Source organism: Doryrhamphus excisus, linkage group LG12 (genome assembly GCF_037039965.1).
Source record: "Doryrhamphus excisus strain RoL-2023G ecotype Guam linkage group LG12, RoL_Dexc_Guam_v1.1, whole genome shotgun sequence".
NCBI lineage: Eukaryota > Metazoa > Chordata > Actinopteri > Syngnathiformes > Syngnathidae > Doryrhamphus > Doryrhamphus excisus.
In genome coordinates, this window is record NC_136368.1 from 7,944,614 (window position 1) to 7,957,170 (window position 12,557).

At 41.7% G+C, this 12,557-nt stretch overlaps 1 protein-coding gene across 1 annotated transcript in view; it reads left to right on the forward strand.

The window, feature by feature from the left end:
• Positions 1-9,463, forward strand: part of asic4a (acid-sensing (proton-gated) ion channel family member 4a) — a 144,112-nt gene extending 134,649 nt beyond the window's left edge. The window contains exons 7-10 of the mRNA XM_058083063.2: positions 64-155; positions 1,440-1,519; positions 2,253-2,369; positions 6,908-9,463. Coding sequence (XP_057939046.1) covers positions 64-155; positions 1,440-1,519; positions 2,253-2,369; positions 6,908-7,036 — 418 coding nt within the window. The 3' untranslated portion in view covers positions 7,037-9,463. The remainder of the gene's footprint in view (positions 1-63; positions 156-1,439; positions 1,520-2,252; positions 2,370-6,907) is intronic.
• Positions 9,464-12,557: the final 3,094 nt, after the last annotated feature.

Sequence of the window (12,557 nt, forward strand, 5' to 3'; positions counted from 1 at the left end):
TCAGTGGATAACATGATTTTAATGTCTGCATTTTTTTTTAAATACTCTTAACTTCATTTGTAGGGACAACTTCCTGGTCCTGGACATCTTCTTTGAGGCTCTAAACTATGAAACAATAGAGCAAAAGAAAGCCTACGATGTTGCGGGTTTATTAGGTATGAATTGTATATTGTACATACATATAATAATACATATGCTGTATATATATACATATATATAGAGAGAGTGGAACCTTGGTTAGCATACACCCTGGTTAGCATGTTTTTTGGTTAATGTTGAAAATGTTGCCATGTTTTGTGTATATGTTCTGGTTAGCATCCTTTGTGTTGCACAGCTTGTTGTGAGTCCAACTGTGTTCTTAATGTATTTTTATCATAAAACGTCCTTCCCAGTAGCTTATTAGCCTGCTAATACATGGTAACATGAACGGGACGGCAGCTCTGTTGCCTGCCTATGATGTCATCAGCGACTGACTCTGTAATTCTTTGCCACCTAATACGGCATAAGTCTCGAAAATCCATCCATCCATTTTCTATGCCGCATGGGGTCTATGTTGCGGGGGTATGATGGAGTCTATACCAGCTGTCTTCAGCCAAGAGTCGGGGTACAGCCTGGACTGGTGGCCAGCCAATCACAGGACACATATAGACAAACAACCATTCACACTCACATTCAATTTAGAGTGGCCAATTAGCCTAACATGCATGTTGTATTTGGAATGTGGGAGGAAACCAGAGTCCCCATACAAAATCCACGCATGCATGGGGAGAACATGCAAACTCCACACAGAGATGGAGCCTCAAAAATGTTAACACAAAACATGTTTTTATAGTTTTACACTTATAGTTTATGAATTGATTTTAAATGCATATATATGATTACTAAATAAATATAAAAGGGATAAATGAACATTTAAGGTTACTTTACCTTCATTAAAGATGTGATTGTTGCCAAAGACACCATGTGGCAGCAAGATCACCACCTTGCTATTATGCAATGAGCTCTTTCTTGAATTGAACTTCCTTTATCGAAATGCTTTCTTTGGCTCCATTTTGGGTTATTGAGGTGAGAAACACAATTGAATTCTAGAACTAACTCACATTACTGCGACTGCTACATAAGCCACCAATGCGCCAAAGAAACTTGTGAGTGGCAGCAATGTGATAAAGAAGGTGAGAAACATGACTGAATTCAACAGAGAAATCATTACAAAGTACAAAGATGGCATCCAGGTTTCTAGAACAGATTCAGTGGATTTACATGAATTTTTATGGGAAAATATTGATTGGTTTTTCGTACGACTTAGTTTTTCTTTTGGAGTAAATTACAAAAACCGAGGTACCACTGTATATATAAGTATATTTATTAAGAAAGAGATGAAAACACCATTTGTAAGCATGTTTGAGAATTTTTGAAATGTCTTTTTTGTTTGTTTTTAGGTGACATTGGTGGACAGATGGGGCTTTTCATTGGAGCCAGTATCCTGACTATCTTAGAAATACTTGACTATATCTACGAGGTACTGCGATTTCTCTGTCATTGTGTTTTTTTCCCCTACTTGACAGATCGGTCACTCATTTTTGAGACCTGAATATATTGACACCATGATCACCCTTGATGAATCTGACATGAATCTGTCACCCGGACTACATGAAGCATTAAATCGCATGCTGTCTGAGTTGAACTTGGGGTTAGTGAATGCTGGCAATGGCCCCCCCTCTGCAGGCCAAGAATCAGCAAGATAAAAAGCCACTAGCAATCCGATTAAACATGGGAAGCCCTTTTTTGACCTTATTTTGGCCTCAATTCAGCATGCCGGGAACAAATGTCACCCCAAATTCCCTTCTGACTGACTGTCATTTATCGTGCATTCTGACTAATGTCATGCTGCCTGATTACGGGGTCGTAGCAGACCCCAGACCACTGAGTTGTAAGACTGTTATGTTAGCCGCATTGTAAGTAGTAAGAGTACTTGCAGTGACACGTTTCAGAAACAGAGCGCTTCCTAGCATTTATTGCAATAACACATGGGAATTGCATGGAGATTGGAAAGACCCATGCCAATATGGCCTCAGCCAATGGTAAGAGTCTTATGTTTATGTGTGTAAATTAATGTTTATAAGTAGGGTGTATGTGTTATCATCTCATTTATCATCTCATTTTGACTTATTGATGACTGTCTTGCACACCAATTTGAGGATAACACAAATTGCTGTGTTTGTATTCATCTCGCCATCTCTGGTTGTAAACAGGTCATCAAGCAACGATTACAACGTCTACTGAGGCCGCAAAAGGAGGAAAAGAAGAGCAAGCAGCCACCGCAGGCCAGTACTGTCGCGACAGTGGGTCTAGAGGAGATGGAAACAGAGGTACAGCACATTCACAACTATTGCACTTCCTCACAAACACGAAGAGTTTCCCTGCAGCATTATAATTCTATTAAGAAATCACAAGGGGATATTTAGGAAAACACTAACTTGTATTTTTTCAAATCAATGTGCTTAGTTTATGAGAACTTTTATTGCCGGGATGTTGGGTTTGTTTGTTGCTCAACTTTAGTCAGATGTGCAAATGTTTTGGTCCCACTTGAATCCAAAGATCATACGTCTCAAATGCAGTGGCTACGTATGTCGCATATTGACTAACCTCCTTATTAACCTTTACATATTAGCTAAAATGTCAAGCATTAAAGTGAAATAGGTTGTTCATTAGCTGATGAAACCCAAACTCTTGGAAAAATTCAATAGAATTTTATATCAGGTGTTCACACTGTCAAATCAGAAATCAGAAAATGTATTTGTTTATTGCCAGGTATGATCAAACACATACTAGGAATTTGTTTTGGTGAAGTAGGTGCAGACACATCTATTAAAAAAGAATGAAAAATACAAAATATACAGAATATACAGTATAAATATATGTACACAGTCTGTTTTTTGTTTGTTATTCCGGAAGTGCAGTCTGATTGTTTTTCCTAAGAGTCCAAACTGAGTGTTAATGTAACGCATATAATGAAAGTGTCAAAGTGGCAGGATGAGGCGGGGTTGGGGTGTGAAGACTGTCAGGGGGGGTTCCGGGCCTTGTTGATGAAGCTGACAGCAGACGAGAAGAAACTGTTCTTGTGGCGTGAGGTATTGATCCTGATGGACCGCAGCCTCCTGCCAGAGGGGAGCGTCTTGAAGAGTCTATGTCCGGGGTGAGAGGGATCGGCCACAATCCTTTCTGCACGCCTCAGGGTCCTGGAGGCGTACAGATCCTGCAGCCTGCCTTTGTCCTTAGCAGTGGCAGCAGCGTACCAGATGGTGATAGAGGAGATGAGGATGGACACAATGATGGAGGTCAAGATCTCTTGATGGCCAAGAAAAAGCTTTCTGTCTTTGAACTCGGTCAGATTGCTGAGCTACATTAGCAAGGCTTCTCACATTCCACCGTTACACCGTATGGAACAAAAGAATCAAGTGGAAGACCCCAAAAATATCACCGTCCCTGAGCCAGAGGATTGTGTCCACCAAGACTCGGGACTATATTCCGCCCAAATGAAACACGAGAGCACCAAGCATGACAAATGAGATGAGGAAAAAATTTATTCTGCGCGGTCGTGATGGCTTCCAACGTTAATTCCATGACAAGCAGATCCCACCTGAGATGTTTTCCACACAGCACAGTGGAAGAGGGCGACATCATGATCTGGAACAATGGAGCTTCAGGTTGTGCAGGGGTGTCAAATGGCGCCCCTGGAGGCATCCCTCATGACTGAAGGCCCTGGTCTTTGTGGTAATGACTGACTTTTTCAACAGGACAAGGGCAAGGGAGGTTTACAAAAATGTTCATCAGTTCCAGACAGTGGATGCCCTCCATGAAGCCATCTTCACCACATGGAGCAACGTTCCGAGCAGCATCCTGGAACCACTGGCATCAAGCATGCCCACAGCCATTTTTGGATTTTTTTTAGTTGATTAGCAAGAATGGCGCAGCTACTCATTACTGAGTCCTTTTTTGGTTTGAGTTTTAATCAGCTGATGAACATCCTTGATTTTGATCAGGAGTGTACCTTCATCTGTTTTTATTATTAATTCCATATATTTGTTTTTGTTATTTCACCAGTCATCACTCACATTTTGACAGTGGTTATCACGCTGCCCATTTCCTGTTCCAAACAATAAGCTTCCAGCATGTCCTTTTGTGTCGTGTTCCTTGTGACCACATCGGCCTGGATACATTTAACTTGCTTGGTCTGTTCAGTTGCGGTTTGATCTTCAGCAGTGGTTCACCGCCTGTGTCGCCCCTTTCCTGTGGGATGACACCCACAGTTGTTTTGTTCCCCACTCATCATCAAATACATCTGTTCCTGAAGCCGCTTTCCCACAGAATAAAGAAGTCCTTTCTTTTGGATGTGAGAATGTAACTTGAACCCTACCCCAAACTGTTCCCACAAGTTGGAATCCTAGATCCTAGAATACTAATTATTAGTACCAGGCGGTACGTGAGTGCATTGAGTTAAAAAGTTAAACGTTAAAAACACAAATGATGATGTCACATGTACATTAAATACATTACAAAGTTATGGTGTACATTAGGGTGCATCAAATTTGAATGGGACATTTTTATTTCATAATATCAATTTGGCTGGCATTCCATTTTTTTCTAATGAACATAAAAATGTCTTTTGCAAAGTTTTGAGGAAATCCATTGACATTTAGGGGTGCCACCTCACACATAAACTTTTGTAAAATTTCGGAAAATGTGCAATTTCTAGTCTAATTGTCTAATCAAAAAAAGTTGACCTGGAAATGTTGAGTACAATGAACTTCTATACAGCATCATTTTCTATAGGGTTATCAAAGTAAATATATTTGTTTTCTTTTTGGGCAGATTGGGTATTCCTCAGAATTTAACTTTCAAGATTCTCCATTCATTTGTCCTACCATGACCATAAACCATGAAGGTTTAACTTGAGAAAATGGTAAAAACCTAATGTAATGCTATTCATTTGTGTTGTGTATAAAACACAAAAATGGTCTCCAAATCAGAGGCCATGGTTGTCTGTCGGAAAAGGTGGATTGCATCCTCTGGGTTGGGAATGAGGTCGTTATCTTTGGGTCTTGTTCACGAGTGAGGGAAGGTTGGAGCGTGAGGTCGATAGGCGGATCGGCGCAGCGTTGGCAGTAATCTGGTCGCTGTACCGGGCCGTCGTAGTGAAAAGAGAGCTGGTCCGGAAGGCAAAGCTCTCAATTTGCCGGTCGATCTATGTTCCCATCCTCACCTATGGTCATGAGCTTTGGGTCGGGACCAACAGTACGAGATTGCGGGTAAAATTAGTTTCCTCTGTAGGGTAGCTGGACTCATCCTAAGAGATTCGGAAGGGGCTCACATCAAGAGGAACCAGTTGGTGGTGCCTCCTAGATGCCTCGCTGGTGAGGTGTTCCGGGCATGCCCAGTCAGGAGAGGGCCCCGGGGCAGACCTAGGACACGCTGAAAGGATTATGTCTCACAGCTGGCCTGGGAACAACTTGGTGTCCTCCCGGTGATACTGGAAAAGGTAGCCGGGGACCGGGAAGTCTGGGATTCCCTACTGAGACTGATGGCCCCGCGACCCGGATAAGCGGAGTAAAATAGATGGATGGATTGATGGATACAAAACCTGATAAAAAAGTGAAGACTGACGCTTTGAAAGGGAAGAATGACCAGCAAAACACAGCCTTCACAGACTCAACATTGGTACGACTTTGGAGTGTCTTTTCCAGAGAGAAGATGATCCCATCGTTTTTTTGTGTTGTTATGGAATGGCATGGAATGGAATGGCCTTTATTGTCATTATACAAGATGTACAACGAGATTGGAGAGCTTCTCCTTTCAGTGCAGTAGTCAAGTTAAAAAAGTATATAAAAGTAGAGTAAAAAAGACAATTTTACAAGATATATCCAAGATATCCAAAATATACACATAGTATTGCACAGGAGCATATGCAGGAGCAGATATATTGCAGATATATTAATTTTAGTGCAATGGTAAATGGGTCATAGTGCAAAATAATGACTGGTGTATACAGATGAGTAAAGTCACATATGAGTGTATTGTATTGGAATTATGTGATTGTGTGATAGCATGAATTAACTTGACATCAAATAAATACGATGTGCACTCAACACAGACGTAACCTCACGTTAGCATTCACACCTAGCACCAACATTTGGGAATAATAATGAGCTGAAAGAAGAAGGGGATAAACAGTGGAAGGGGAAACATATACAGTAGGATACCAAGTGTGTCTGGAAAAGTAACAGGACTGGGTGTGCTGTATGAGCTTTGGGCAAAAAAAGGATTAGGAAATTGTGTTATCATTCAGATGATCAATCAGCATGCCTACAGAGATATCCTACAGTGTTTGCTTTGCTCAGTGCGCAAGAGGAGACAAAAGTTGCGGCTGCTTCAATATGTTTTTGTATCCGGCGGTTCTTTGCCGAGAAGAACACCACCATGCTGGAACAACCTCCCTATTCACCTGACCTTGGTTCCGGGTGACTTTTGTTTCTTTTCGCCAATCTTAAGGAGGGCATCAAGGGGACCGGTTTTGAAAACGTAGAGACCATTAAGACATCTGAGGGACATTTCAGAAGAATCCTTCCAGTAGTGCTTGTATTGTTCCATAAAATCCCTACAAGTTGCAGGCTGTCTGTATTTGATCTCGCCATGATGTGCAGGAAGTCCACACCAACTACTATGAGTTCCATGTATTTGTAATTTTTTATTATTTTCTCCATGTAAAACTAGAAATATTCTCTACAAATGTATTTTTTGTTTTGGAACAGATTTACATTCCATCCTATGTGAGAGATTGCTTCCGTTTTCATACGTTTCATCTAATATTTTGGAACAAATTAAGAACAGTGTTCTGTGCTTCCAACAGGAGCCCAATGCCATAACACGGAGTCACCCAGAGGGGGCGTATGCCAACACGATGCTCCCCAACCACCACCATCACCGTCACCATCATCACGCTGGACACCACGGGGTGTTCGAGGACTTCACTTGCTAAAGCCAGCCATACTTTTTCCATCCTTTTCCTTTGCATTGACAACTAAAGAGGAGGAGTCGCGTGTGTCGCCATCAATAAGAGACCTTCTGCATATGCGCCACTTCTTTGCTGTCATCAGTGAAAAAGCTCCAGCCAAAGTCCAACACCAAACTTGTGCTGCTAACAAACCACGTGTGTGTACAGTTAAAAAAAAAAAGGCACAATTTGGACACCGCTTTTTTTTTGTTTGTTTTGTCTGGATGGGACCACTTTAGCTATATCTCTGAGAAGTCAGGCACTTTGTGTTCATAGGACCAATTTTTGCTGATGATTCTTGCCCTACAAGGAAACGAGGAGGACTGCATGACCTTTGATCCAATTTATACTCCAGAAAAAAAGCCAAATTTATTCATTTATTTCTCTCAATCCACTTTGGCCCATTTTTCTGAAAGCTATTTCCCCCGACTTCCATGGAGAACAAACTGTGCCACTGCATCAAGTCATTGCAATATCATAAATGATATATAACCATTTAAAGAGATACTAAGATCTATATGTTCTATATTGTATACAAGATAAAAAGTTCTAAGATAAAGAAACCTCTTTTGTGCTATATTCAATCGAACTCGAAAAATATACAAATGCAACACTTTTGTTTTTGCTCCTGTTTTTCATGAGATTAACTCTTTTTCTAGATATACAATACAGTTACTAAAGATTTTTTGGAGTGGCCTTTTATTGTGGCCAGCCTCAGGCAAACCTCTGCGATAATCATGCTGTCTAGTCTCCATTTTGATATGCTACCTATTACCTCGGTACAGGCTGCTCACTTTTTCTGCCAATTTCGTGGCTTCGCTCTATAAAAATATATATTAATAAATCTTGCTGTTTTGTGGTTAAATATGATATGCACATTTTGGCACATTTCTGAGCCTAAAAATGAAATAAAATACAAATACAAGGCCTTCAAAGACGTGGTTATGTATTCCATCCTGATCACTCGGTGTCCGACTCGATGGCGGCATAACTGGCTGTTACTGCAGAATTGAATTATCTCACAACAGGTGCAATAATACCAACAGGGACTACTGTTGTGGTCGTAAGCAAGCTAAACCTGACCTCTGAACTCCAGATGTCACTTCCTGTCTGTCGCACCGGAACATATTTACAACACACACAAGCACAAGTGTTATTTATGCCTTATATGTCTTATTTCCTCCTCTTATATCTTCTATATTGGGTAATACGGGGGTAAAGGTGACTATAGGGGTGCTATTCCATGTCTTGAGGGCTCTAATGATTTAACAGATTTATAAAAGTATTCCATCTATCAATAAGGAATCCTACTTTGCGGAAATTCATTGTTGTAGACATATTTGTGAACAATATTTGCGAGAGATGGGCCTGATGTGTACAAAGAAAAAGTTTGAACTCGTGAACAACGGGAGCAAAAAACCAAAGTGTTGTGTTTCTATTTTTGACGTGTGTAATTACGAGGAAAACAGGAGCTGAACTGTCAGATTTTGGAAAGACGGAAGCGGCATCTTTCCACGTGATACACATTGTCTGACTTGTGGTGAAGGTGTTAGAGAGTAGCGTTGTACATTGTAACATGAACATTGTAATACTGTCAAATCCGATGTTGAAAATGAAAGCTTCTGTTTTAATGGTTGTAGTTTATAATGCATTAATATATAACTTCAGTAATGCTTTTGTTATTTATACATTTTAGAAAGGTAATTTTATATGCGATCACGATTGTAGCAATTACTGTACACTTAAAACCTGAAAATGAGCAAGAATATCAATACATTTGTACAGGTAACAAAAATACTACGGATTGTCAATTTTATTTCCTTTTCATCAACATTTGCAATTTAAGGTCATACAATTTTGAATTGAAGGTGTTGAAATTAGTTTTTTCGTTGGCTTTTTTGTGTGACGCCAAACAGAAAACCTGTGATGATGATGGTAATTCTGGAAGTGGGAAAAATGGCTCCAGTAGTCGGCATCCAAGTTATTGGTGAGTTGTATTGCTTCTCCTTCAACTTCTTCCTACAGTTAAGTTAAACTTGTGAAGTCCATGCCATCACTTGTCATCTGAGTTAAAGGTGAGTACACCGTTTATCGCGTTTACGTGGTTTTACACATGTATGATTAGTTTGCAGATAAGGAGTCAAAAATAGAGCCGAGTAATTTGAACTTAATCAGTTTGCTTCAGAGACTGGGACGCTAATCGGGGTTAATAGGGTTAAGAAAGTAGTTTCTTACTCTTTTGCCCTCACCGTCGGCTCTCCTTTGCCAGGCTTTATATAAGTACAGATTTATATAACAAGTATGCTTTTATATAACAAGTACAGTTGCACTCCCTTTTTGGTTGCTGTTATTTGTAATCTCTTTTATTTTCAATAAAACTCAGAAGTGTTACCTATTTCATCTTCCATATGTAAAAGGTAATGCAGGAGCGTGTACAGCAGTCAGATAAAATGCAGTAACAGTAAAAGTGGTAATGTAATAATATCTTTATATGATGATGAGCAACAGGACGATTGGTGTGGCATCTGCAGTCATGGAAATTCTCCATCGTTGCGTCGAGGTGAAGAGAGAGCTGAAGGAAAGGCAAATCTCTCCATCGACCGGTCCATCTACCTTCCTACCCTCACCTGGCCATGACCTTTGGGTAGTGACCGAAAGGACCACATTGCGGGTACAGAGTATCTCCCTTACAGATGAACCGCTGCTCCTCTGCAGTGAAGGAGCCAGATGAGCTAGATTGGGCATGAGGTCAGAATGCCTCCCGGTCACCTCCTTGAGGAGGTGATCAGGGCACACCCAACCGGTAGAAGGCCTCAGGGAAGACACAGAACACGTTGGCGAAACTGTCTCTCAGCTGGGCTGGGAACGCCTCAGAATCCGCCAGGAGGAGCCGGACGAAGTGGCCCGGGAGAAGGAAGTTTGAGCTTCCCTGCTTAGGCGGCTGCTCCTGCAACCCAGCGGTTGGAAGCGGTGGAAGGTGAATGGATGAATGTCAGTTGGAGCATGAGGTTGATCTAGTTTCCCAACCTCACCGATGGCCATGAACTTTGGGTCGTGACTAAAAGAACAACATCCCGGATACAAGCGGCTGAAATGAGTTTCCTCCATAAACTGGCTGGACTGTAAGAGATAGGAGGAGCTCGGTCATCCAGGAGGACCTCAGAGTAGAGCCAAGAGGAGCAAGTTGAGGTGCCCCGGGCATTTAGATCGGATGCCTCCCAGACACCTCCCTGAGAAGGTGTCCGTGCTTGCTAAGCCAAGAGAAAACACCTGGGCTGATTTAAGACATGCAGTTGGGATTATGGCTTACAGCAGTCCTTCCCGTGGAGCTGGAAGAGGTGGCCGGTGACCCGGAAGTCTGGGTTTTTCCTACTGAGACTGCTGCCCCTGTGACTCGGAACCGGATAAGCAGAAAAAAATTGAACGGGATAGTAAAATAATGTCATTTCAAATATGAAAGATTTTTTTTAAGTTGCATTTTTGGAAAATTTGCGGCTGTGCGAGTGGTTAGTGCACAGGCCACACTACTAGGAGACCTGGGTTTGATTCCCTCTCTGGCATCTCTGTGTGGAGTTTGCATGTTCACCCCGTGCATGCATGGCTTTTCTCCAGGTCCTCTGGTTTCCTCCCACATTCCAAAAACATGCTAGGTTAATTGGCCACTCCAAATTGTCCATAGGTATGAATGTGAGTGGGAATGGTTGTTTGTCTATATGTGCCCTGTGATTGGCTGGCCAGCAATCCAGGGTGTACCCCACCTCTCGCCCCAAGACAGCTGGGATAGGCTCCAGCACACCCCGCGACTCTCGTGAGAATAAGCGGTAGAAAATGAATGAATGAATAACGTTGTCATGATTGTGTGTTGTTGTTCTGCTGCCGCCTGCTGCTCTTTCCTTGCAGTGCATCCTCATCCTGTCCAGCAGCAGGCGGGCCACTCCGGCACATACCTGTATCTAATCATCCCATTGGCTACTTAAGCCCTGCTCACAGCTATGCTAATTGCCAAGGTCAGCAGTGTTTTTTTTATATTGCCTTGCATCTTGCCTGTACCGTCTTTTGCTGCAGTGTTTTTAGTCGTAGTGTTTTGACCATTGTGATTAGAGCCTCAGCAGCTATTTTGTACTTTTAATTGTATAAAAACTATTTTTGTTCCGCTTCCTGCCTCCACGTTTTGGGTTCCGGACCAGCTGACCAAAAGTCTTAATAGTATGAAAAAGAAGTCATATTCTAATGAGAAAAGAGTTCACATTTTCCAAGAATACACTTATACTGTAACAGTATGAGAAAAAATAATGTCATTGTAGTTACAGAGTTTAAATATTAAAGAAAAAAATGTCCTTTTTTAAAGTTGTGAGAAATATATTATGAAACCAAACATTCATTCATTCATCCCAACTGTCTTCGGTTGAGAGGCGGGGTACACCCTGGACTGGTGGCCAGCCAATCACAGGATTTGGACAATTTGGACAAATTGGAGTGGCCAATTAACCTAGCATGTTTTTGGAATGGGGGAGGAAACCGGAGTACCCAGAGAAAACCCACGGGGAGAACATGCAAAGAGATGGCTGAGGGTGGGATCGAACCCAGGTATCCTAGCTGTGAGTCTGTGCGCTAACCACTCGACCACCGCGCAGCGTGAAAACAAACAAGTTTTGCAAAATTAGGTTCAGTAATATCACTGTGCGCTTATCCCTTATCCCTATATCACGTTTTTCCAAAAAAAATAATTAATCATCCCTGTTTCATGGTTAGGGCTGCACGGCGGACGAGTGGTTAGCACGCAGACCTCACAGCTAGGAGACCAGGGTTCAATTCCACCCTTGGCCATCTCTGTGTGGAGTTTGCATGTTCTCCCCATGCATGCGTGGGTTTTCTCCGGGTACTCCGGTTTCCTCCCACATTCCAAAAACATGCTAGGTTAATTGGCCACTCCAAATTGTCCATAGGTATGAATGTGAGTGTGAATGGTTGTTTGTCTATATGTGCCCTGTGATTGGCTGGCCACCAGTCCAGGGTGTACCCCGCCTCTCACCTGAAGACAGCTGGGATAGGCTCCAGCACACCCTCGAGAGGAAAAGCGGTAGAAAATGAATGAATGAATGAATGAATGAATGTTTCATGGTTGACTATGGCCTGTTATTACTCAAAAATATGCATATTTAAGCAAATATCATGTATTTTTGGCTTAAATAATCATAAACATTGTTAAATGAAGGAAACTGGAAGGCCTGGGTACTATTGTACTATACAATACAGAAGTTATTGTTGTATTGTTGGCACTGATTGTCTCACCTTCTCATACAGCGTCCACCCACATGGGCTCCTACCTTGTTGTTAGACAGCTAAAGATAGTATCTTTGATCAGTGAGTGAGTGACAAAAAGTAAACAAAACACAGAATTTACAAGTTTCTTGTTAGGGAAATGTATTAAATATGTTAAATTACAGGAAATTAAATGTAAATCCTTTCCCCCAATCATTTGCTCAGTGCATGGTGTAGCTGTAAC